The 26,951-nt window shown below is 41.9% G+C and overlaps 2 protein-coding genes across 5 annotated transcripts in view; one reads left to right on the top strand and one right to left on the bottom strand.

The window, feature by feature from the left end:
- The window catches only part of sh3pxd2aa (SH3 and PX domains 2Aa), an 83,517-nt gene extending 70,872 nt beyond the window's left edge, over positions 1 to 12,645 (top strand). For all 4 annotated transcript variants that reach the window (XM_026360802.1, XM_026360803.1, XM_026360804.1 and 1 more), the window contains 6 exons: positions 1,270 to 1,353; positions 6,103 to 6,220; positions 7,596 to 7,999; positions 8,382 to 8,431; positions 8,705 to 8,824; positions 9,392 to 12,645. In XM_026360802.1, the coding sequence (XP_026216587.1) occupies positions 1,270 to 1,353; positions 6,103 to 6,220; positions 7,596 to 7,999; positions 8,382 to 8,431; positions 8,705 to 8,824; positions 9,392 to 11,413 (2,798 nt within the window). In that variant the 3' untranslated portion in view covers positions 11,414 to 12,645. The remainder of the gene's footprint in view (positions 1 to 1,269; positions 1,354 to 6,102; positions 6,221 to 7,595; positions 8,000 to 8,381; positions 8,432 to 8,704; positions 8,825 to 9,391) is intronic.
- A 10,209-nt stretch (positions 12,646 to 22,854) lies between these two features.
- Positions 22,855 to 26,951, bottom strand: part of LOC113161260 (E3 ubiquitin-protein ligase NEURL1-like) — a 41,362-nt gene continuing 37,265 nt past the window's right edge. Inside the window, exons 5-6 of the mRNA XM_026358747.1 lie at positions 26,098 to 26,247; positions 22,855 to 25,414 (exon numbers count right to left, since the gene is read on the bottom strand). Coding sequence (XP_026214532.1) covers positions 25,173 to 25,414; positions 26,098 to 26,247 — 392 coding nt within the window. The 3' untranslated portion in view covers positions 22,855 to 25,172. The remainder of the gene's footprint in view (positions 25,415 to 26,097; positions 26,248 to 26,951) is intronic.

Below are 26,951 nucleotides of genomic sequence, written 5' to 3' on the forward strand. Positions count from 1 at the left end.
CTCTGCCAATAGCCCCTTTTCCCCATTAGACCTGGAGTCTTTGTGTTTGCACACATCGTCACTTCTTATTTCTGATCTTCTCCTTCCCCCCAGCCTCTTGATGTCTCTTACATCTCATTATCTCTGCATGGTCTGTAACCTAATTCCTCTGACAGCTCAGCTCACTGGAGAAGAACTGACAGATGCAGCCTGGCCCTGCAGAAATTACCTCGAAATAACATTTTCCTTTGTGCCTTCCCTTAGCTGATATTTCAATTAGGAGGTCACCAGGAGTAGAGGGTGGTACTCAGTGGGGATGGATGAAGAGGAAATGACAACTAGCAGAAGCACACAAAGGAAGGGGGCGGATGTCGAGCAGAGGGAAAGATAGACAAAAGATGGAGAGACTGACAGAGAAGGAATTAGATTATCTCAGTTGAAAGGCAGATAGAAGACAAGTGTTGTTTCCATCAATCCTTCCCCTCATTAATGAGTTTGCTCTTCATGTGGCCTCAGAGAATGCAACAAGATAGGAAAATGACTCATCGTGTTATGACTGCTGCTTTATCATAGGCTGTGAACTAATAAGGAGTGAAGAAGTTTGAGAGTTCAGCACACAAACAGCCACATATTATTTAGAGTCCCACTGACATAATGTATGTGAACCTCATTAATTAACAGTTTATATTAATATGATTAGTGCTGCCTGAAGTCTTCACTGAAGAATATAGTAATGTCAGCTGTTTGGTTTGCCAATTATCAATGGATAACGTAGCTTAGAACTATGTTTTAGTACTTGCCAAAATTCTTTTAACCTTATTCTTTCTATTTCTGCATACGAGAATGGCAGATTTATTTTAAGTGTGTGGGTTGTTTTTGGGCTTAATTATACATGTAAGCTACCTTTAATGCTTACAGTGTATGTCCAGTGCCTTCCAAACCTATTGGCATTACAGGGCCAAGTCACTTGTGCTTGCTGAAGACATTTTTTATTTGATGGTATGTAGACTGATTGTTCAGATAATAAATAGCTTCAAATCACCACAAGGTTTTATCCTTGGGTTTTACCTGTGAAGACTTGAAAACCAAAATGAAAACCACAGAACTATCTATATTTTCAATCTAAGAATGAAGGGAAAACAGTGAAAGGCATTCCATAAACAATGTACACAGCCAATAACCTGCTTTCTGTGCTGCTAACTTTTTTTTTTACTCTTTTGCCTAGCTAATTTCTGCTTCTTACACTAACTCCATTTGTTTCTTTTTTTCTTTGCTCCCCACATTCATCAGTTACTAAGAGACGAAAGGCGCATCTGAAGAGGCTGGACCGCCGCTGGACTCTTGGGGGTATTGTCAACCGCCAGCAGAGCAGAGGTGAACATGGACAGTGGGCACTGACATACACTCACACAAATACACAGAATACATAGTTGTGGTAAATGCACAGTGCACTTAACCCACATGAATGAACTTGTATGTACAAACAAACCAACCCACAAAATGCACTTGCAGGGAATCAGATGAGTCATTTTCACTCTCTACAGAGAGTAACAAAGTAGTTTTTGCCACATGTGATCAATACACATACAGTACATAATTGCTGTGTATTGCATCCATACAGTACATTAAAACATGCATATGCATACATACACATGTGCTTTCTCACTCCATGTCTTTCAGAAATTACAGATAGTAGTGACACCTCAGTCAGGCATATTTGCCAATGAAGACCATGACTTTGAGAAGCTTGGACATACAGTAACTAGCAAGTGGATCTTTGTCTAATACGAATATTATTGCCAGTGATGACAGTATTGGTAATGATGGTTGTACTTACAGAGGTAATCTCACATCAACAAGTGCCTGAAACTCACTGACACTGACATGCTGCACATGTCCCCCCCCCCCATAACACCACTCAGCCGTTCTTTCGTATATTTCATCGCTACATGGTAAACAACCTCATTTACATCCTCGCTAGTCAGCCAACAACAACTGGCCTCAAGTATCTACCGGGAGCAGCTTGTTGTGTGGCCATGAGTCAGCTCTGACAGGAAAAACTCAAATCTCACTCCATCTAACTTGGACTCTCTTCAGCTCACACCAAGCAACAAAATAATTGGACTGCATTAAACAAATTTGGATAATTTAAGCTGTTTAGCTCCCACAGCACAAACACAAGATCCTTGACAGAAACTGAACCCTGTGAACGTAAATGATTGTGTAATAGTGTTGCTGCTTAATTAAAGCAAGCTCCCCTAGGTTTATAATGCCGTTAATGACTTTTTCATTTTCTCTTGTAACTCTATAAATAAAAAAGACAAACATGTTCCTGCACGCTTTTAATTTGTATTTGGCAAATACCCAGCAGTTTTGTCAAATCATTATTGCTTTAATGGTAAAAGAGAGATGTGAGTCTATGTCTGAAAAAACACACTTCTCCTGGGAAACTTTGTAATGCAAACTTTTCTGTCAGTTATGCACCTGTCTCCAGGCTCCTGGTTTATTCAGGGCCTCTAACCGACACTATTTAGTTTAACTTTGTTTATGGAAGCCGTTTCTTCCATACATGTGAAACCTGTGCAAAAACTCTCAATACTCAGTATTCATTATCATAGTGTAGCATGGCTGGACTGGCTTGTGTTACCACTCTTTCTCAGACCAACAAACACCCGAGCACATATGAGTAATTAGGAATTGGAAGGCAGGGCAAACTTAGGAAAAATTGATTTGCCTTTTCTTTTAGGGTTGTATAGTGGCTTATCCTACCGTGTACGGGAAATCAATAGATATAAATAAAAGTTAGGAGTGTGCTCCTTCAAGTGGATATGGTTTTGTAAAGCACAGTGATGGTACAGATCATTCATGGACTGACCATGTGCGGGGAACAGTGTAAGCATGTGTCCAAGACCTAACTAGATATGTCTCCTACAACAGAGAGACTTGGTCTGAACAAGACAGTGGAAAGTGTGAGAGTTTGGCAGCAGCCCAATCTGCTGACTGGTTTTAAATACACATCCCCTCAACCAGAATTTAAATGAATCACCCAGCTAACTGTCACTAGAAAGAAAACACAAAACTCTTTTAGAAGCCGAATGCAGCGTCTACTTTTTGCAACACCCATATTTGAAGATTTTAGATTAGAGGAACCAGCTCATTGCAAAATGCTTTACATGCCCTCTGTGTCAGTAGTGAGATCTTTGCTGCTCATATGTTCAATATCACCAAACAGCATCAAACCAGACAGTTTTGCAGTATTAAACAGCTGTATAAATGACACAGAATAGGAGGAAAACAGAACAAATTTTCCATCACACCCTGTGAATTAAAGGTAACCAATGCTAAATGTTGTCATAGTGGCCAAATCCTTAAAAGCGCTTGGGCAAATCAGCAAATACAGTGCAGTTTCAGCATATTTTTACCTTGAAATGTATGTGATCAGACAAGAGGCAGCTGTACTGTCTGATTAGTGAAATACATCACTTGGCATTCAGTTTGTTGGATCTCAGTTGGTCCAAAATATGAAGATTGATTGGTTTGACAAGTGCTGGAGTTCTTATTTTCTGACTCATCTCCCTGACGTATTCAGAAAGGCAGACTTTGTGTAGCTTAGAGAGGGACTAAAAGTGATTTCAGTGAAGTTAGGTGGTTAAAGAAATCATATTTATGAACCCACATGTGAGATTACAGAGGGTTTGAGAGAAACTGAGGACAGAGGAGTTGCACATGGCAGTGAGTGTTACTGGCTATGGTGCAAACATGCTAACAGCTCCTGGACCAGTAGCTCATTTTCCACCATCAAAAATAACCTCTCCACGAAAACTAAAGCTGACTGGAGACATGTCAAAGTCAATTTTTCTGGATTAAATCTTTTTTTTCATTTAGCACCAAATTTAATATTGCATCTCTGTTACTGTCTGTCGACATGCTGTCCAATTACGCAGGCAGCCTGCCTGCCTTTGCCTTTTTTCCCTCTGTGCTTCAGACGGATGTAGATCAAATACCTCTACAGGTAATACAGTACAGTATGTGCAGGTAGCGGTTCGTGCTGAACTGCTTGGTATGCCAGATTACTTGGCTCTGCTAATGGGATTAGAGCCAGAAAGTTATGAAAGTCCCAAAAAAAGGCTGGGAGACTGGTCTGATTAAATGCACTTGATGTAGGAAGTTGTAGCACTGTTAAGATAATAAAAATTATTTGAAGCCTTTCACTGGTACCAATTTTCAGTTTTTCTACTGTTGTCATATCTTCAGCTTCCACACCCTTTTGTTATCCACATTCCCCAACAATTTTTTTCCAATAGAGGCACTCCTGTGCGTGCCTGATAATACATTGCTTAGCTTGTGAGAAGAAGCCTGTGAGTGAGGTTTTACAGCTCTGCACAGACACTTCAGATACAGTTTGATTTAGTAGCACTGGCAGAGGACAAACACAAAGACCGTTCACGTAGGATTGATATTCTCGGAGGATGTAATTTGCTAATGGAAGAAAGCAGTCATATACTGGTTTGCTGACACATTTCTTTGCTTTTTATGTGACTCTTCATAAATAGGACGAGGACATGATCCTGAGATCTAGTCAATAAAATTAGGTTGGCCCCTGGACTCAAATTAAATTACTGAACTCTCCTGTAACACAAGGCCAGATTGGAGTGCCTTGACCTCTCTGAGGGCGTCGATTGGCTACTGACAGTGAAGTAACCCCACTGTGTACTCGGCCCGGGGTGGCGTCCTGCGCTCCATGGTTCAATGGAACAGTCGTCCCTCCTCTCTGCTGGCAGTGATCTTGTGTTTTTACAGAGCGCTGTCATTGGCAGGTCTCTAATCTGATTGATAGAGTCCCACTGACAGCCTACTCCACTCACTGTTCTGTCCCTGTAATGTGATGTCTGCACCAACACAGCACACACGCACAAGCTGAGTTGGACACTGAGGCAAATGTACAGCCCCCAAGACAGTCGCATACATTTGATTAATAGACATGACTAAGAATTTAAGGCAACAACATCAAAGTCTACAGCACACACATGCACTTAACACAAAATACGAGACTTTCTTATTGGCATTTACATGCATACATAAAAAGCACACACAGTAAGGTAGATGTTCCAGATTCCCCTGTAAGACACTCCATTTGTCAATCCCTGACTGTCCTGCAAGTATTCAAGCCTAGCTGCTACACATTCACATATACACACAAAGTTAAGGGCCAGACATTCCACTCTGACAGGCAGGAGAAGAGGTTGAATCACTGCTATGTGGACATACCACACCTATTCAAAGCATGCATTCAGCTGAATAAGCACATGTAGTCAAACCTCAGTGGTATCATGGCTGCCCTCACATTTCATCTGACTGTAGTATTATTACGTCCAGCCATCTAAGGTCACGCTCTCCTGTGTAACACAGATCTCCTAGAGTCTATATGTGTTTAGATTCCCTTCCGGCACTTTCTTTCTCCATTTTCCTCCATCACATAATGAGGGTTTCAGAATAGCATATTTTTCACCTCTGCATACTCCTACCAAGTCATTCCTGCTGGTCAAATCCATCTGCTATTGCTAGCTTTTCTGCTCACTTCTTTTGCCTTGGAGTTTATAAATCCACTAACCTTCTCTTGGACCCCACTAAGCCCACTGTAGCATTTCCTTCTCTACAGTGCCTTGGAAGCCCAGCAGTGTGAGAGAGCAGTGGCAGTCATAGAGGGGTCGAGGAGAGAGATCTTGCTCTTATTTTATCTCCTTTCAGGAGGCCCTGATTTAGTCCTGCTCTTAGAAGAGGAATCTCCCTTTGGAGAGATGTGAACACTGGATCAGGGTCCTGTTAGCTTTGAGGCCTGTAGTGGATAAAGAACAGGCAGTAAGGGAGGGGGCGGGTTGAGCCTGTAGAGGGAGCTGTTTGTTAGTGTTGTGTGTGACAAGAGGGAGGGGGGTTTGTTTGTGTTGGTATGGAAATAATCAGAGCATTTTAAGTAGGTCACACTCACAATTTTCCCCCCTCATAAGGCCCTCTGGGAAGACGTAAAGTATACAGTAGTTTAACCCCTTGCTGTACAACTATTTCACAACATTTTACTCACTTTGTCTCTGTTTCTCTGTCCTTTCCCCCCTTTTTAATCTCCAGAGGAGAAATATGTAACGATACAGCCATACACCAGCCAAGGGAAGGATGAAGTTAGCTTTGAGAAGGGGGTCACCGTGGAGGTCATCCAAAAGAATCTGGAGGGCTGGTGGTACATCAGGTGAGTAAACTGTGAATCATTTTACAGAACTGTCTCTGTAGGGACATGAATACCAAGTCCACACCCAGTAATTGATGAGAAAATGGAAACTTTCAAAGCCAAAGAGTCCTTAGAGAGCAGTGACATTGTTCATACTTAATGCTGTGATAGTGGTTTCTCGCTACTCTTAATTGCCTGATTTTGGATTGGTGAAACCATCTGTTAATTTCTTTCACTTATCTATTGTCGGGTTGTGGTGGCAGCAGGTTTAGCAAGGTCCTTCTGAAGTGCCTCTCAGCAACCTATGTGTAGGTAATGGCAGTGTCATCTGCAAGATTGTTCACATAGTTCCTCGCAGGCTTTGTGCATGGCCAGAACATTTAGGTAAACCATGAGGAAACCATTCTATAGCCTACTTATGTCTGACCAACAAAATTTGTTCCTTGTGAATTTCCGCCTTTCCACAGCATAAACAGAAGCCGTGCCAACATAGGTGTCGTGTGTGTGTCTGTTCACATATTTGCACATATATGTGTTGTTTACCCAGCCAATGTGTATTTCCTGCCAGCTGTTTGTTTCCTTGTATCCCAGGGGACAAAAGAGTGGAGCTTCACTGCAGAGTTGTTTACTATAACATGCTGCCATGTGGCATCTCACGTACATATGCAATCATACATTGTATGAGCATATATACAGTCCCTGCTAAATGTGTTTATGCTGATAGAATATTTGCAGTGTTCGGCTAATATGTGTACACACACTGCTTGTTCAAACAGCTTGTTCTCTCCTTGGCCCACATTGCAATGCACCACGAGTCATTTTAGAGAATAGTGTCCAACAAGACATAATCCTCCAGATGTCCCTCCCTTTTTGAGCAGAGAAGTCCAAGCATGGGACTTTTTTTAGTTATGAGGACTCCTTGTGGTCACAGTGGGAGGTGTGTAATGATGGCATTTAGAACATTACTTATTGTTTTACAAAGCACTGTAATGTGACTCATTTAGCATAGCAATGAATATTGAAATATGGGGAAGCAGTGTAATTTATTATGCACTCTGTTTACTTGCCTTAGGCTACTCCTATGTCACTACGATTAGAATAGTGTCTTTTTTCCAGTGCAGATGATCATACTGGGTGTATTATACTACATAATTGTAAAACTATAATTTAATTTCTAAGGTTGATGCACATAACACATCCAATAACAACATTAGTTTGATTTAGCTTCAGACTCCATGCCCCTTAAACATACTGTAATGCCGGCATTAAATGTTTTGTCTTCTGTATTCAGAACTAGTATTTGTAAAACTGACGCTAATGTTCCATTAAGTAGTAGAAAACAGGGATGAACTCAGCTAGCTTACATTAAACCTTTTTTTATGTATTCTGTGGCCAGGTATTTAGGAAAAGAGGGCTGGGCCCCTGCTTCCTACTTGAAAAAGGTGAAAGAAGACTTCTCCCCCCGCAAAAAGACCCTGACAGGCCCTGTGGAGATCATTGGCAATATTATGGAGATCAGCAACTTGCTGCAGAAGAAATCTGTTAGTGAGAAGGACATACAGACAGATGGGGAGGGTAGTGCTACTCCGGAGCGCCACATCTCCAAGAGCGAGATCAGCCTGCCCATGCCCTACAGCTCGGAAATCAATGCAGAGACAGGCAGGAGGCTGAGTGCGGGCCGTGACACCAACAGTCCATGTCTAGGAATAGCAGCAAGTGCTGCACTACATGAAAATAAGGGGAGAAGTGAGCCTGGGTCCCCAGCTGTTGCGAGAGTGGCACCGCATAGAGTGGAAATTGGTGAGTGTTTGTAGTGTTTGAAGACAGGTAAAACAGTAAATGCATTGTTGCTAAGGTTAAGGGGATTTGTATTTGTCTTAACAGAAAATGAAATGTGTAATTTTTCTTTTGTATAGGATTTGATGCTATAGGTAATCTACCTGACTGGTGGTATTTCCAATGGTGGTTCTGGTGTGATCTAATAACACACAGTGTTACACTAACCTGTGAGGCAATGTAACAAAGAATTTTAAAGTGTTCAGTGTGTGGATTTTTATTTGACTTGCATACTAACAGTAAAGTGAGTTAGTGTTTCCAAGCAAAAGTTTTAGCTCATGAAGAATGTGTGTTGGTATAGAATATGTGCAGTAACATATTTATAAGATGCCATTGTGTTTTCCAGGATCTCCAAATCTGAGACAAAAACCTCCCCCAAGGAGGGAAACCAATTTAGTAAGACTCACTACTACTTCCTACCAATACTCTTTTTTTATTTGTATGTTTAAACACAATATCTTGTATATACAGAAAAACAAAATAAACTACAGGCACAGATATCACACGAGAAAAGATTGTGCTTATTTTTAACTGTCTGAAGTTCTTACTTGAGATACTTACATATTACTTATATTGTATGTTCATATCTGTCTGTAGTCATAGTGAGATAAAATTTAATGATGACTAAAGATGATGTCAGCTTGCTGATGTTTCTCCCCCTTTGTGCAGGGATTCCAGTTACCCAAGCCTCCAGAGCCCCCTGCTGTGGAAGCAGAGTATTACACAATAGCAGATTTCCAGTCCTCAATCTCTGATGGCATCAGTTTCCGTGGAGGACAAAAGGCTGATGTAAGAGGCCAGTTCTACACTATCACTGAGATGAGACAGGGCTCATTGTGGATGTGTATGTCTGCTTAGTGGTCTCAAGATAGACAGGTAGCTGTATAGATTCAACCTTGAGATTCGTGCTTGCAGAGCATGCAACATAATGGAGAGAATTACAACATTCCTGTTCTTAAGAGTTATTTTTCACAATTCTAGATATACCTACATCATCATCTATGGTTTGTTCAAAGCGGAAAATAAATTGTTCCATAAATCATCATTCTTTTGATCGTGTAAAATTATAGTCCTAGCCCTGGCTTGTGCTTTATACACAATGACCAGCAGCTAACCAGCACCTTTTTTTAGCTCTGTGTAAAAAAAACTAAGGTATCAACTTAAGCCCAGCATAAAGGGGTCTGTATTAAACGATTCCTGAGGAAAGTGAAGCAGAGAGTTGTTTAGTATATCACATGAAGAAATTTTAAACAAAATGGAGCCAAATTTGACATTTGGACACGTTTAACACATTTTTAGATAATGTCTTTATTTCTTATTTATATTTTAAATAGCTTTTATTGCCTTGTTGTGTAGGTGATAGAGAAGAACCCTGGAGGCTGGTGGTATGTACAGATTGGAGAAATGGAGGGCTGGGCCCCCTGCTCCTACATCGACAAACGCAAGAAACCCAACCTCAGCCGTCGAACCAGCACCCTGACCCGTCCCAAAGTCCCGCCACCAGCTCCCCCTGTCAAAAAAACAGACTCTGTGGAGGCTTCCCCTCCTACTAACTCTGCCTCCAAAATCTCAGAGCCACCGAGCAGGCCTGTGTATGAGGAACCTGAATATGATGTTCCGGCAATTGGATGCGAAGGCGAATCTGACACAGATTCTCTAAAGAATGAGCACTCACTGGATGTGAAGATCAGCAGTGTAGTAAGCGACAAGTACCACAGCTCCCCACCTTCCTGCAAGGCCTCCCCCCCGGTTTGTAAGGCTTCCCCTGTATTTACTCATCGAAGATCCTCCTTCAGGTCTGTAGAAGATGATGCTAAAGAGGAGTGTATCTATGAGAATGATGGCTTCAGGGCAGGTAGTGGTGTTGAAGGAATCCTACCCAAAGGTTCCAGTGAGCCCAATTCCCCAAGGAGCTATCACTCCTCCACAGTCCCACGAAAACCCTCTGGATCCTCACCTTTAGCTGGTAGACCCGTGAAGACTATGACACCAGAGATGAATCGGAGAAGTCAGACCCTTGGCAGACACATAGATATTAACCTGAGGTCCCAGGACAGCAGTCCCCATTCTTCATCAGATGAATTAAGTAGAGGCCCCAAGAAAGGACCTGCCTTCACCCGGGACATGGAGCAGAGGCTAGGTCAAAGCCCTTCTACAAGGCCCAAGCCTTCTGTCAGACCTAAACCACTCCTGACCAAATCAGAGCCGCAAAGTCCTGAGAGGATGGACATTAGCTCTTTGAGACGGCAGCTAAGGCCTACAAGTCAGTTTCGACATGGACTCAAGCCTTCTCGTGGGGACGACTCTGAAACTGCTTCTGTTATCTCTTCAGAGGACTCGATGTGTTCACGCAGTACTTCAGATCTCTCTTCAGTTTACTCCAAAGGCAGCCGTGGGGACTCCTCAGATGTGGAAGGCCCCAATCTCTACCGTGCCGTTGATGCTTATAAGAAGGTCCAGGATTCTGAAGTCAGCTTCCCAGCCGGGGCAGAAGTTGAGGTTCTGGAAAAGCAGGAGAGTGGTTGGTGGTACATCCGTTGGGGCTCAGAGGAGGGGTGGGCTCCCTCATACTACCTGGAACCTGTCAAACAAGTGGGTGATGCAGGTGGGTTGGAAACAGATGGACATGGGAGTGGTGGGAGTAAGTCAAACAGCCTAGAGAAAAACGAGCAGCGTGTTTTGGCCCTCAATAACATTAATATTCAGGGTCTGACCCATCAGCATCAAGGCCTGAGAAGGAACACCCCACCAATTCCTTCTAAGCCTCCCGGTGGCTTCTCGAAACCATCTGGGATGGTCAATGGAGGTGTAAGGATGAGGAATGGGGTACGCCAGGTAGCGGTGCGGCCTCAGTCTGTGTTTGTGACCACAACACAGCCAGCCAAGGATACTCATTACATGACAGGGTCCCTGAGGCGAAATGAGTCTCTTGGCAAGAGTGATCACTATGGTTCTGGTTCTGCCACTCTGGGTGTCCGTCGAAATGCCTCCTTTAGCACCGTGAGGCCTCATGTTGTTGTTGAAAGTCAGACAAGGCCTGCTGAGCGGTCCAGCCTGGGGTCGACAGGGAGTGCATTCAGCACAAGCACTGTCCAGGAGGCCCTCAGCAGGGCTAACCAACGCAATGGCATCCCTGTTTCCACAGTTCGGCCCAAGCCCATAGAAAAGAACCAAATGATCCATAATAACCTTGGCAGGGATGTGTATGTTTCCATCGCTGACTATCGTGGAGATGAGGAGACTATGGGTTTCACTGAGGGCACTTGTCTGGAGGTATTGGAGAGAAATCCCAATGGATGGTGGTACTGCCAGGTGCAGGACAGCCTGCTTCCCCGCAAAGGCTGGGTGCCCTCCAACTACCTAGAGCGGAAAAAGTAGATCCAAACCCACAACCTTCCCCTAGTCTTCACCCCCAAACCCACCCCACCTTTTGATGTCTCGAAGGATGTAGGTGGCATCATTCCTTAAGAATGTTACCTGCAATCTCCCATAAGCAATATGTCCATGAAAATGTACATTTATGAAAAAGACTTTAAATCTGATAAGGAAGGACACTTTTAGTGCTGGTTTACTAAAATGTACACAAAGAGCAGTGTAAAGATTTTAAATGGGTGGGAGTGAGAGACAGAAACATGAGATTGGACATCCTTGAGTAAGGAAATCTGAGGACAATGTCTTTGAGATATAAAACATTATGAATGGGAATGATGACCTCTTAAAGAGGTTTACATCACGTAATACAGAAGTTGAGCAGGGTAATGGCGATGCTTATTCCTGCCCTTCACTGACTATGATGGCCATTAAGTGCCTTTTGTCTTTGATCACCTGAATGGTGAAATGAATGGTGGATGGCAAAACATTAAATCAACCAAATCTTTTAAGAGTGCCATAGGCCTATGAACACGACCTAGAGTATTTCCTTAACAATTTAAGAGCTCCACTATGGTGTGCAAACAAAGTGCAGTATCGATCTCAAGTGCTCCAATTGGTCTGATGCACAGATTGAAGAAAGAAAAAAATAGACATTTAAGGCACTTACATCTCCGAAATTTAAGTCTGAGAATTTTTTTGAGTTAAGCTACAAGTCATCAAGCAAGCTAAAACAACACTTTGATTTCAGAATTAGTATTTGTAGTTCATTGTTCATGTTCCAATGTCTTGTGTTGATGCAAGTCTTTCTTAGAGAATTATTTCTGCTTTCTTGTGACATCTCTTTGCCACCAGTAGCCCAAAGTTAGAAAAGTTAAAGGTCCTGCCTTGTATCTTGGACCATCTGAACTGATAATATTCAAAATATACAGTAGCTGCTCCAGTTTGGTAAATTGGAATAGTTTTGGCATAGATACTCAAGCCCCAAAAAATAGGTTTACGTTCATGTTCTTAAACCCAGAGATAAATATCTATGGGATAACAAATGTATTTAAAAAAAAAAACCTGTGAAACTTGAAAACAACTTTTGGATATTTAAAAATTCTGGAAAATTAAAGGAACAACTTCTAACTGGAGTGCTATCCGGAACAAAAGCACCTCATATCTGGGAAGCTAATAACCTCAGAAAAACAATTAGTTTACACACATTTAGGTGTACTGTGGTGTTTTAGCTCCAGGAACAATTGATATATATATATATATATATATATATATATATAGATAGATATATATATATATATAATATATATATATATATCTATATATATATATATATATACATTCTTTTGTATTAATTGAATAATTGCGCAGCTGTATTAAACAAGTACTGGAAATGCAGTGAAACAGTTGAATCCCAGGGACATATCTGCATAGCATTTAGGCCAAAATGTGATCAAACCAAAGAGAGAGAACATTTTATTGGCTGGTTTTGTGATTGTTACTATTTATTTATGGTACAAATAAAGATTGTGTTCAACACCATGCCTAAAAATGAGGTTTCTAAACGGAACAAAAAAAATCCTATCAATATCTGGAAACACTTGATACATTTTCAATACATATCAATCGACTGAAACATGAAATAAACATGTCACTTGAAATATTAGATATTGCTGTGCAGTATTGTTTTTTATCGTAGTTTATTGTCTTCCAAATTATAGCTGGGTTTCATGACACAAAATATAAACTCATAGATAAAAGAAAGCAATTACCTATTAAAATAAGAAGTTAGATACGTGAAATCAGGGCTGAAATCCAACTTTTCCAAACTCTAATGGCTGATGTTCAAGACTGCTGAAATACATTTTCTAACGAATGGTGTGAGCTCTCATGAGAAAGAACACTTTCTTTTCATTATGTTTCTGCTGGACAGTATCATAGTATTAAACTAAGTACAGTACCTGCTAGATTGCAGTTATCTATTTTAGCAAATCCATATATTTGTTGTTGTTGTTTCTGTTTGTCTGTTTGTTGTTACTCTGTGATCACACAGTGACAGTAATGAGGAACGAAGTGGTTCTGTTTTGTGAGTTAGTGCACCTTAAAACTGTTTTTATGGTGCATTAATGGAAAGATGCAGTAAATACTCAGCATATTATTTATTAAATACATTTTTGGGATTATTTCGATTTTTTTCCTCACCTCAAATGAGCAGTGAGTTCTCTTCATGGCAGAGAAGGCGCCACAGTCACTTTGAGTAGAATTGGAGAAACAAGACGTCCTGTGACAGGTCCGAGGTACTACAACATGATTTAGCCACCCTACCTCAGTGCAATAAGAAATGCACTGCTGGTCAGTGAGTCTACCCAAAACTGTACAGAAATGTAATTGTTGTTTGTTTTTTCATCTCGGTGCAGCTACAAATATTTTTTAACACATATATTTTTATTGGGCAATAATTTATTTTTATTTTTGAATTTTTTCTCTATGCTGTGTGCTGCAACTTTAGCAAATCACGGGCACTTCCTTCATCCTTATTGTGCTTTACATAATGCCTAATTAAGTATTTATTTTTAATAGTTTTATGTCTTGTCACCTTTATTCACTCATTCAAAATATCTCTGAATCTGCTATTCTTATTACTCAAATTGGACTGCAGTACCACTAATAGTATGCAGAATGCCAACTCACCAGTCAAAATAAAGAATAATGAATTAGGGTGTGGGTGATATTTGCTTTGCCGTAGCGAGGCCCCTCCCATCCAGACGAAGGCATTATGTAAATGTGTTGAATCACTTTATATTATTATTGCATATCGCTTCGTTTGATTGAGAAGAATTTACTTGCAGAGGAATCGCTGAGTGTCGAGCGTGCACCGCTCAGCCACAACATTCAAACCACCAGGTGGAGATAATGTGATGGCTGATCGGTGTCCTTTTAGCTGCATAACATCTATCTTGATTCAGGCTTTTACTTGTTTTTTGTTCGTTTGTTCGTTTTCTTCCCTTTTGCCCTATTTTGTAAAATTCTGTTATGTACCTGTGAGGAAATGTGCAATAGATTCAAAAAACGCTTCTACAATAGGACAAACATCAGAGATGTGGAAATTTGTGAATGATGCCATTACATTGGTTTGGAGCACATATGTCAAACTGCCAGCCGTGGGCTATTGTCAACATTTGAATTCTGTCTGAAGGAGCACATGTGTAAGGCTCTAAAAGCATCTGAAAACTCACTGGACTCATTGGACCAAAGCAGTCTTATGTGACACCTCATTATCTCCTGTCATGCTGGACTTCTGCTTCTCCTGCTCTGGATTGGCAGTGGACAGTGATTTGTGAATGGCATGGCAGAACCCCTCTGACCCACTCTGTACTGACATTTCAGCCATCTGGGGTCTTCTTCACAGATGGAGAGTTGTGGGCCCATCATTGAGGGTCCTCAGCGGCCCTCCTCTGAGCTGTCACATTCGTGCCTGAATGGAATTTTGATAGTTTCTTGTTTATGTGTTGTTTTCTTCTTCCTCTTCTTTTCTTTCCCTCTGGAGTGCGTGTCCTCTCTGTCTGTCTGTGCGGAAGCCTCTCTTGACATTTACACCACCGCTGTCAAGCCAAGTCAGACTTTCTTCACCGATCACCACGGCGAAGGTGACATTTGGAACCATCTGCGACGATGGGCTAAGAGACGCCGAGTCTCAGCGGTAAACAAGAGACCAGGGAGGTGAACGCTCCTTCAGGCCATCTCAGTGCAATCCATCAACTTCCAGGATGTATGCCAAAAATGTAAAAAAACAAAAAAAACAACTTAAATGTCTTTTTTCTGTTCCACGCTCCCGGCAGGCCTTATCAGTGTGCAACAGGTGAATATGTCAGTGAGCTAAAGAGTCCCTGTGTGTACAGGCCTATTTACAGAGTTCCCTGTCTTGTATTCATGAATTCTTCTGTTTGGACACCTTCAAAAATAGTTCAGTGGTTTGGAAAATGTGCTTATTTGCTTTTTAGCCCAGAGGTATGTGAAAAGATCGATAGCATTCTCTCTTCGTCCCCCCACTTGAATTCAGCTTCCACTCCACAGAATGATGTACGCTTGTGCAGAGTTGGACTTTAGGTCTGATCTTACATTCAGCTTCTCTGTGCTCTCCTCAAATCTGGGAGGAAAAGTATGTAGCCACAAGGTGATTTTGCTATTTTATTGCTTTATTGTTATTTCCTCACAGGAATCTAAAGCCACAGTTAGAAGGTGTTAGCACAGCTTAGCATGAGACTGGATTTTTAAACTTAATTGAATTCTTATTAGTATTTATAACCTGACACAAATTATTATTCAAAGCAGAGTATTTAGTTGTGTTGGTAAACATGTCTGGGGAGATCTGTAAATATTAGCGTAGCATTAAGACTTGAATCAAGGAGAAGTTGTTACCCTGCTGTTGTCAAAAGGTTAAAAACCAAACCTGCCAGCGAACACATCTCTAAAGCTTGTCATGTAAAAACAAGCTGTGAGTTTTAACAGGGAGCTGACATCATGTCCAACAAGTAGTCCTGCACGTAACTCCACAACTTTTCATTTCTGCTCTTCAGATCTGTGCATGTCCAACACAGAAGCTTTAATGTGTTCACTGAGCTGTTAGTAAAAGATGTTAGAAGTGTTCAACAGTGCTGGTACAGTCTCATAGTAGTGGCTTCACATTCAGCGGACAGATGGGAGAATGGTACCGATCGTCTTACGTGACTCTGGGCCAGAGAAAAAAAAAAAAAAAAAAGAAGCAAATAAGTTTATATCCCAGAAAGTTGAACTATTTTTAAAGTCACAGTTTCCCATTTCAATCATGGCTTCCATGTTTAGGCTGTCTTTGATACGCCGCTGTCAAACCTGTGTGCACACTCGGCAGAATGGAAATGAAATTGGCCGAGGTAACACTTCTGTGTTCCACCAGCTCAGCTGGGCCGGTGCACGCTCCCGATGATGGGAAGCCATTCAGTGCCCGAGGAAGTATATGAGTTTCCCGACGTATTCCCAGAGGTTAGCCAGGTGAGACGGCTCTGCTCTGCCGGCGCCCTCTGTTATTTCCCGCTCTCTTTTTATTTTAACAAATGGACGTGTCCTCTCAGGCGTGAAGCACCTTAAGCTCTGTAATCCCAGACACTAGCTGCTGTCATAACGTATTCCTCCTGGCTACACTTTCCTTTCTGCTCCGCACTTCTGTCTCTTTCTTTCTTCCACATATCTCTGTCTCGCCCTCGTTCCTCCGACACAGCCGAGCAGACTGTTCCCAGCGAGGTGATTGAGACATCTAGGAGGGTTTGTCAGGGAGTGTTTGTGTGCATGTGTGTTTGTGCGCGATTCGCACGACGTGATGGGTTGTCTGCAGGTGTGAAGGCAAAGTTCAAGAGGTCAAGGAGGAGGGATGCGAGGGGCAGGTTGCATTTAAAGAAAAGAGTTAGTGTGTGCCAGAAACTAAGGAAAAGACAAAACCAAAACAGCTGTGAGCTGGATCAGACAGCAGGTGGTGGGGACCGAGTTGAGAGCGAGGTGAGGGGAGCTGCACTTTGATAGGAGGAAGATGAAGGATGAAGGCTCCTGGGCACCGTTTCTACTCTAAATGAAAAGTGATTCCTTGCAACTTGGAGCCTGCTTTATCCAACTCCTTTACCCACCTACAGCCTTAATGAGCTCTCTGTGTCGAAGCCCGAGCCCGAACCAAACCCCATTTCTCCAAACAATGTTCTAATTGCAACACTTGAAGTTTTTGAACCTTTGGAACTAAAAGTCAACGTGAGAGACAAATGAGTTCACACATGAGCAGCTCGTCTCAGCCTCGCTCTCCGTCCACAGCTTCTCTTCAGATCTTATGTAGCCCTGTGGGGTGGGAGAGTTGAGCTGGGGGTTGGAGAAATGTAGTTGGTAAAAAAAAGTGACTTCAAATGGTGGATTCCTTGTCTCTGTTTTTAAAAACCGTATTCCCTTTGTGTTGTTGCAAATTGAAGAGTTTGTTCACATCTAAATGATTCAAGCTTGAATTCATAATGGAAAGAAATCAAAAACTGCACGCAGCTGTGAAACAGAGCAACTGCTGGGTTAATAAAGGCGGTAGTTTGATGGGAGGAGGGGCAGGTTTGATAGGAAGGTTTCAGTATGTGTATTGGAGCAGGTAGGACGTGTTTTGTTTTGTTTTTTAAATTAATATCTGGTTTTTGTTTGAGTGTGAGAGAAGAAAGGAAAGAAGAACGAAGCTGTTAGGGTTTTTCTCAAGCATTTGAGGTAAAGAAAAAGAAAAGAGAAAAGGCAAAACCTCAGAGGCCTGGGAAAAAGGAGGATGCTGATTATTTGTGTCATTGTAAAAACCTCCTCACAGAATCGCAGTCGCTCCACGCGCCAGCGGGAGCTGACTCCCAGCTCCGGAGAAAGAGGCTGTATCGAGGAACGAGGCGTCTCTGCCGCGGCACTTCTCCCTTTGTCTCCGTTTGAATCCCTGTTTCTAATTAGCACGACGGTGTGTCTTAATTAACCTCACGTATTGCAGCACTGGGGGCTTTCTAGTGGAGCAGCGGCGCGCCTGGTGCCGTGTCTGTGTGGGAGCTGTCAGCAGTGACTGATGGTGACTGACAGCTGAGGTGGATTCACAGGGAAGGTAGAGCGTGGTTTTAGCCTCCACGCTGCATTTCTGAAAAAGAATGTGTCCCCACTCTGCCGTGGAAAGCAGTGTGCCAAAAACTAAGAAAAAAAAAACAAGCAAAACATGGAAGCCTGATGCCATCATGCGTTTTGATCAGTACGTCTGTGAGCAGCACATCAGCCGCACTAACACACACAGTAACAAGTACAGGCCTCGAGTGGGACCAAAAGGACACGCTCCTCTCTTCATGTCCCTCCTTTCTTTCTGTCTTTGCTTTTTATTGGCAGCGTTGTTTACGCGCATTGTGCTTCACACCAACAAACTCCTAGTTTTCAAAAAGATGTGCCACAAGGAGGCTCGAGGAGGCTTTGTTCAACTGTAAATGTCAATGAATCATCCAAGCGGAGACTAATGAAAGACAACAGTCCAGATTCTGACCAGAGACATTGGTGCACATGTGCTTTCCTTTTGAAAACAGGGCATTTTCTAATCTTTTTCTTTTTTTTTTTTTGTATCTTGTACATGTTTACATTGTATCTCGCATTGCCCCAAAAGAGAAACAATATTAAATGTATTATCTTTGTTGTCTTTTCATTTGGTCTCATACCTCCAGTCACTGTTGTGACTTGTCTCTATTCGGCATGTCGTGCGCCTCAGGTGAAGTCAGTTCAGATGTGGCGGTGCAGGACAATGCAGCAGGTTACAGAAACACCGTACGGTATATGGTGAGGGATGCGTTATGAGAGAAACATTTAAGGGGGCTGGGAGCGACAGATGAAGACGAACGAGCTCTCTGAGCTCAGGATGCACACTGAAGAGAGGAGGCAGCAAGTTTAGCTCCTCCTGCATCCAAACGCGTGTGCACAGATGTATCACCGGTGTTTGGAAGTTACATGAAGTATGTGCTTAGAGCTCAGTGTCACGCATCACCACAGCACGTTTCAGGTGCTCACAGCAGGTTTTGACAGTTTCCTCAGACAGTAATGTGAGAAATAGATGAAACAGAAAGAAGACCATACCTTGTTATTAATTATTATTAGCTCCATGGTGGCGCTGTCTCACATTCTGATGAGCTGGGTGATATGAATATGTAATTTGAAGCGGTGTCAGCGTGAGAAAATGTTTTTTTTTTCTCTTCTCTCTTCTTTTCCCCCTTAATCGTTTTAGTGGGAACGCTGCCATGACTGTAGATGTCCACTAGATGGCTCTCTTGAACCAGTGTCCGACCCTCCTCCAGACTGCGCACACTGACACTCTTCACGTTACAAACTCTATATGTACGCTGACAAAGAGTGTTCAAATTAAACTCTGTTATGACTGCTCCGTTTAGCTGCTTCTTTATCCAGCAGATCTTCTGATGCTGGATGTTACCTTTGCAGGAGGAGGACGATGTCTGACTGCTCACTGAACTGAACAATGATCCGCGTGAGAGACGCTCGTCTGGATTATTCTTTTCATGAGATTAGTGCTCAGCTCATCCATACACCTGCGTCAGGTCTTTTAAATAGAGATGTTATGAATCAGTTCCTGCTATCAGACAGCTACTGGAGAGTCATCTGAATGAGGCGCTTCATGAATACATCGCGCAGTCGTTCTAGTGGCAGCACATCTACAACTTGACTTTTAAAGTCAGATCAAGTTTTTCCACTGATCTCCCAAATCCTCTACCTGTCACAGAGAGGCTCTGGAGCAGCTGTAGCTGAGGAACGGGCCGTGGCACATGCTGTAACAGGGGCGCCGGGGCCCTCAGATGACTTAGTTTTGGGTTTCAGGTGAACCTCAAAGGGCACAGCTGGCTACATGTCAACTCACATTTCAGTGTCGAAGGTCAAGTTCACACAAACACTGTTAACACTTAAAGTCCAGTAATATACAGGCAAAGAGGAAAATATGAAGTGCACTGCAAAAACTAGAAACTAGAAACTTATCATTTTGGGCATTAAAATAAAGTAAGAAGTAATCAGAGTGTTTCCTGTGAAGAGAGTGAATCTTGATATGTGATTCTTTACCAACTGAGGAATTTCTATTATTTAACAGGGAAATATAAGAAAACTAACTACCAGATCTTACTTTATCCTGCCATGATAATATGCTAATAAAAATGACTATGTTCAATAAACATAACCTTGCTGTAGTTAGTTAATTCATCAATCTAGGTTCTTTTTACAATGTTGTTTCCTTATTTGCATATACTTCCCAAAATGGAATGGCAGAAAGTTAAAAATAAAAAACAGTCAAATCCTGATGGTGAACTACATCTAGTTTATCATAATTATTAAAACAGGAAACTTAAGCTCATTTGACCTAGAAAATTCTGCAGCTGGATAAACCCACAACCTAAACTTGAATCCAAATCATTTTTAGTAGGTAGATTTTATTTTATCTTATGTAACATAACTATATCTGCACTTGCTGCTCATTACACTTCTGGTTAGACCTAAACTGCATTTCGTTGGCTTTTCGTTGTACTTGTACGTGTGCAACGACAATAAAGTTGAATCTATTCTAAATTAAATCACCAAGCTTTTTACAGTGTGGAAGCAATAACATGTTAACTACAAACATGTTGTAGTTAACAGTGTAGTTGTATATAGAGACTACACAACAGAACTCTGTACGCTGTGCTGCATAGTCCCATAATAACAACTGTTGGAGGAAAAAAAAGTAAATAGGTAAGAGCCTCCCACTGGATGATTACTGAATCGATGATTGTTTTTCAGCTGCCAACAAGTTATTGAACCCGAACTGATGCAGTGAGCAACTTCTCATTTCTTAAACAACCATGTCTGAAGACACTTCCTGTGGTCATGAAAAAGATGTTAAACTCTTTCAAAACAGTCATTGGCATCAAACAAAGGAAACATCTACAGTGATTGATGAAACTACTAAAAGTGGGATAAGAACTGTCCAACGCATTCATAAAAACATGAAGGATAGTTAAATTGTAAATAAAAAAACCAGTTTAATAGTGAAAGTAAAAGTTTCCACATGCACAATGTGGAGAACTCAGGGGACTGTGTCTAATCAGTTGTGTCGCCATAAGAAAACCTCTTGTCACTGAGGTTAATCAGAAAAAAAGGTTAAAATTTACTAGAGAGCATAAAGAGAGACTCTGGAGCAATAGAAGAAGTTCATGTGGTCTGATGAGTCCAGATTTACCCTGATTCCAGGTGCATCAGGGTAAAAACAGAGGTGAGTAAAGTGATGCACCCATCATATCTAGTGTCTACTGTACAAGTCTGTGGGGGCAGTGCTATGATCTGGGGCTGCTGCAGTTGGTCAGGTCCAGGTTCAACAATGTTATGTGCCTAAAGAATGAGGTCAGCTGACTACCTGAATATACTGAATGACCAGGTTACAGATTTTTTTCCTCCCTGATGACACGGGCATATTCCAAGATGATAATACCAGGATTCATCAGGCTCAAATTGTAAAAGAGTAGTTAAGGGAGCATGACACATCATTTTCATACATGGATTGTTCACCACAGAGTCCAGACCTTAACCCCATTGAGAATCTTTAGGATGTGCTGGAGAAGACTTTGCTCAGCAGTCCGACTCTCCATCATCAGAACAAGATCTTGGTAAAAAAAATGAATAAAACTCTGTATAGGAGCAAATGATGTGACATTGCAGAAGCTCATTGGACCAACGAAATATTAGAGTGTGCGACACATCTGTAGCGAACTATTGATTCCCACTCACTGCTCTCACAAATTATTTCAGAGCTTATATCAGAGAGCAAACTGTGATAAACCCAAAGTTAGTGACAGAGTTAGAATTAACTAACACAGAGAACACAGAAAAACAGGTAAACAGAAAACCTGGGGCAGAGAAATCAGACCACTGTTTTGCTGCATGTATACTAGGATTTCCAGTAACCAGGCTTCTTTAGTGCATGTAAACTCATTCCCAGAATACCCGCGGAACCTGGTTACTCTCAGTAACCTGCTTACTTGAGTCCATGTAAACACACTGACTGCCAGCTTGTACAGGGTGCAGCTTTAGTCAGCTGTATACCAACACGTTAGCCGGGCTGTGCAGAGTGTGGCAGGGTGCAGCAGAGAAAGATGGAGTCTCATGCTGCTAAATTGAATATTGTAGCTTTAAGGTACACATCAACAAATGTTCTTTTGAGTCTTTTCTTTCCCTAAGTAAACAACTGTTTTGTCAAGTACCTTTGTAAATTATGAAACAAACCATTTCTGCTCAAACACTGGAAAGTTTATTAACCACAATCATCCGACTCACACTGAACAAAGTTCACAAACACACAGCGGTTGCTTCAAATGAAAAAGAAAGGAAACACAGATTTGCAAAGCATTGGGCCACAGCATTGGCCAAACAGCACTTTCTACTATTTCTAGCCACTGCTTTCAGTTATCATGTACACTAACAGCGTTCCCCTTCGATGCTCGTCTACTGTTGGTCCTGTTGTTCACGCTGGGTGAACGGAAGTACTAAGTACTGCAAAAAGAACCTCTAAATGTGCTGCTGCGTGATTGGCCAGACACAGAGGAGTTGAACTGTTACAGAGGCAATGTAGAGAGAAAGCAAACACACAAGGAAAGCAGGTTTTGGAGTCCACACATCAGTGATGGACAAATAAATAATACATTTCGAGGATCAGTAACATTCAAGGAGTCTGTAGAGTATTGTGAATGCAAAAGATAGCAGAAAATTAAAAACAGCATAGAAGCCTTTGAATAAAATGTGTACACAACAATTTACACATCAAAACCTTTTGCTCAAATGTTTTTAGCTTAGCGTGAGCTGTGGTTTGTGTTGATGTAAAAAAGTGATGGATGCAAATGCTAAAAAAGCTCAAAAACAAAACAGATTTTGCACAAGGGAATTACATTTATACAATCAATAAAAAAAATCATTGAGTTTTGGATTTGGTCGGAGTGTCTGCACAAAATAAAACCTGCTTGAATCTCTGAGAGCAACGCTGGCCAGAACATGTACAAGATTACAATCAGTAGCTTTTTAAAGTGACATTGTCAATCACCACACACTGATGGTGATCAGACTGTTTGATGATTAGAGCTATAAATACAGAAGATGGGCTTAGACAGACACACACACACACACACACGATAAATTACGAATAAAGAACATCTGAAATTTCAGGGATTGTAATAAACCAGGAGTCTTGCACCCAAAGCAAGTTTTGATTGTGTACTGCAATATTTCTTCTTGCTACAAGGTACAAGAAACCCTCTCTATTGTCACTATTAGAAAACAAGAAGAAATAAACAGGGAAAAAAAACACATCTTAGAATGAACTTTATCAATCCAAACAAACAAACAAACAAACAAACAAACAAAAAACACGGACAAAAGTTTTTACTTTTTTTTTTCCAGTTCAAGCACACTGATAAAAACGGTTTCTCTCTAAATACATAAGTTAACATTCAAATGTGAATTAACACTTCAAGCAGTAGCGTAATCAAACTGTAAAGGTGTAAGGAGGGACGAGTGAAACGTCGCCGCCAGAGTGGACAGCTAGAAAATACCGTAGCAGCAAAGGTCTGAGCCCCATCTGTTGATTATCTACAAAATGATGTGGTTAAAAACAAGAAGAGCCTCTCAGCTGTGTGTGGTGTCCTGGAATAAGCTATGGCTTACTGCTGAGCTGTATGTACAGGTGAGCTCTGTGAGGGGGGGTGTGTGTGTGTGTGTCAGGACATATAGGCGAGGGGCATATATAATTAATACAAAGATTCAAATGTGAGCTTTTTCAACCCCTGTTCTGCACTGATTTCTGTAAAGGATCTTTGCTGCTGGTGAAGAAATCCTATCACAAAGATTATTAAAGTTCAATAGTGGAAATATCCTGGACTTCTGTTACAAAAATAGCTTTAAATTTATGTGCTTTTCCTCTCTGAGTGAAGCGTGTGACAGTTTATTTGGTGATTTGTCCGGGGTTTTGGAAAAATTTGAAAAAAAAAAAAAAAAAAGAACACACTCAGAGTGATACACCTGCAGCTAACAAATTAAGTGTGTGTGTTAAGGCAGGAGGCTGTGTTGTATGTGTGGTGGCTTTATTCACAGACACCACGTCAACAGTCATTTGATGGTGCGTGTGTTTTTGTAACAGGAGCTGTATTTGAGCATCTGTCAATTTGTCATGAGCCCTCACAGTGTATCAGGCCGGGTTTTATAGGTTGGGAAAATATTCACATTATATATATATATTAAAAAAAAAACAGTTGGCCCTGAGGAGATACCATTTTCCCCACTTCCTGTTTCCTTTCAACAGCTGCTGTGTGCTGGATGCAGGTTTTGTGGATTGTTTTTGAGCTGATGAATCCTCTCTGTTTAGAACGGGGCGTTTCTGAGAGGACGATGCTGATTTCAGTGCAACACACCACATTGCGGAGCAAGCAGCTAGCTAGCACGACAACATAGCTACCACCGACGATCGCAATAGAACTACCATAAAAGGTACATAAGATTATACGAGTACAACAGGTGTTACAATCCTACAGAATATATACTCAGCACCGCCTCGCGTCTCCAAACACATCACTCACTGAGCAATCACCACGATGGTTCCAGAGATCCATCACTTCAGCACGTCATCGCGATGTCAGACTTCACTTCTTGATTCCTACGCTCAGTAACGCACAGACACAAGTTGTGACCTACTGAGAGGACCTGCTGCGGGTGTGCTTTTTATTTAGAGTTTAGTTGGAATCACACATCAGGGTGACGGCACATTGCTTCAGTTGTCCTCTGAAAGAGCCGTTAGAGACATTCAGCCCCAAAGTGACTCATCTGCTTCGGTGCAAACAGGTGAACATGGCTCAACAAATGAAAGAATTTTGGAATTGGTTCAAGGTATTCCAAGTTCCAGAGAAAGCAAGCGCTTGTGGCAAGATTTAAGTTCTTAGCAGAACCCCCCCCCCACTTCAAGTGTAGCCTCGCAGAGAGGCTGAAACAGCAACTAGAAAGTGAAGGAGACCTTCCCAACGAAGTGGTACCGGCGTTAGCAGAGGTCATAGGAGAACAAACCGGCCCACAGGAGTTGTATGAAAACAGCTCATTAAAGTACCAGAGCTCATATTCCCTGAACTTAGACATTTCTTTCCCTGACTCTGGGATTTTGCTGTTCTCATGGAGGCGGTCTGTCCATTTGCTGTCGCCCCCCTTATGTACTGCGGTAGGTCTTGATAATATCTTTGATCTGTCTTCTGCAGATGGGACAGCATGCGTTGGACATCCTCTTGAGTTTGAGGCCGCACGTGTAGCACAGACACATGTGTCCGCAGGCGTAGATGACTGTGTCCACCGCATTCTCGTAGCAGATGGAGCACTCGTCAGACCAAGGCCCACGGCCGGATGGAAACGTAGGGGATTTGGGGAGGCTTACTGGTGAATTTGGGGTTGTTCCTGTGGCGAAATTGAGATAAAGTGTGAAATTAGGAAAGATAGAGGAATAAAGGAGTCAACATTTAACTTAAGTTGTTTTTTTGCGCAGCTGGATGTAATGGAATAAAACAGTGGTGGTTCTCTCAGTTAATGTAAAGTTAATGTAAATCAGGAGCAGAGGGAAATTCAAACTAATACTACAGAGCCATGAATGACTTTAAGTTAAGTTATAAGATATTTGTGATTATTGTTGTTATTATTACTGTTGTTATTTCTGTCTGGTAGGACAGAGGGTGAGTGGGTCACTGTATTTTTTGTTGGCCGTTCATTAGTTTATTCCGTATCTAGCTTTATTTTTGTAAACTTTTCAAGTGCCTCTTTTGTTGTTTGATTAAAGGCTCGAACAATCTTTAGATTTCAATGAGGGTTTATTGGTTCAGCGCATCTGACAAACAAGGTTCTACCTCAACCACTCAGTGACTTGTCTTATTTCCTGAAATCGCTACACTCGCTCTGTCTCAGAGAAGAGACACTGCATCAGGTCCATTTATATGACACAAACATTGAGCTGCGGCAGCGGTGAGACCATGAAGGTCTGACCATTGTTCCTAACTGCTGCAGGATGACATCTGCTCACTATCCCATAATGACTTCCATTCAGCCCCCTGTAGGGTGATTGATTCTCAGCTTATGGGTGTACCTACCCCCCGCTGGGCTGCAATATGCAGCAGAGCACAGGCCTCCGCTCAGGACTGGATCAGAGCTACCACTGCCCAGGGCGCTGGGGGTGTGTGGTGACGATGACGGCGAACTGGGGTTCGATGCGGCCCGTGGGTCCCCAAGATGAGTGGAACCTAGTTGGAGCATAAACGAGTTGGGGGTTAGAGGTTTATGTCAATCATACCTGCACTGAAACCTGTCTCTGGGACATTACTGGAGACAGATACTGTCATAGACAGGCTCACATGTTACCAGGACAACATTATCTAACACCATCCTACAAAGGGGGCAGCAGCAAATGAGGATGAAGGGCATAAAGACAAAAAGTGACCTTTAATGGCTAAAGCACAGCATCAGAGATAAAGAGCACGAGGCATTACAGGCCCCGCTCACTAGGGACTGTTCATTTTCCATGTTTCCTTTTGTTTCTTCTTTGCTCAACAATAGCACAGATGAAGTGGAGCAGGATTAACTTTTTTCACTTTCCAGGCATCACATTTATAGTCATGAAAGCACAGAGAGAGAGAGACAGAGAGGTCAAACCAGCAAGGGCACAGTCTCTTTAGACATGTGCACTCATCCCCGATCCCTTTTCTGAGAAAGAGTCTTTCAAAAGAGAGTAGGTGTACTCGATCTTCACGTGGTGGTCGGGGAAACAAGTTTAGGATCACATGTTGGAATGTCAGTGATCCCTAGAAAGACTGGTCTGGCCTGACAAACTGGATTTAAAGTTACAATATTAACAACACACAGTTGATCATAAAACCTTAAACAGGTCAGATTAGGCATTTTGTGCGTTCATGTACTGCAGCTGCGTGCATGAAGTACAGTCATTAGT

The sequence above is a fragment of the Anabas testudineus genome, chromosome 1 (genome assembly GCF_900324465.2).
Source record: "Anabas testudineus chromosome 1, fAnaTes1.2, whole genome shotgun sequence".
In the NCBI taxonomy this organism is placed as follows: Eukaryota; Metazoa; Chordata; class Actinopteri; order Anabantiformes; family Anabantidae; genus Anabas; species Anabas testudineus.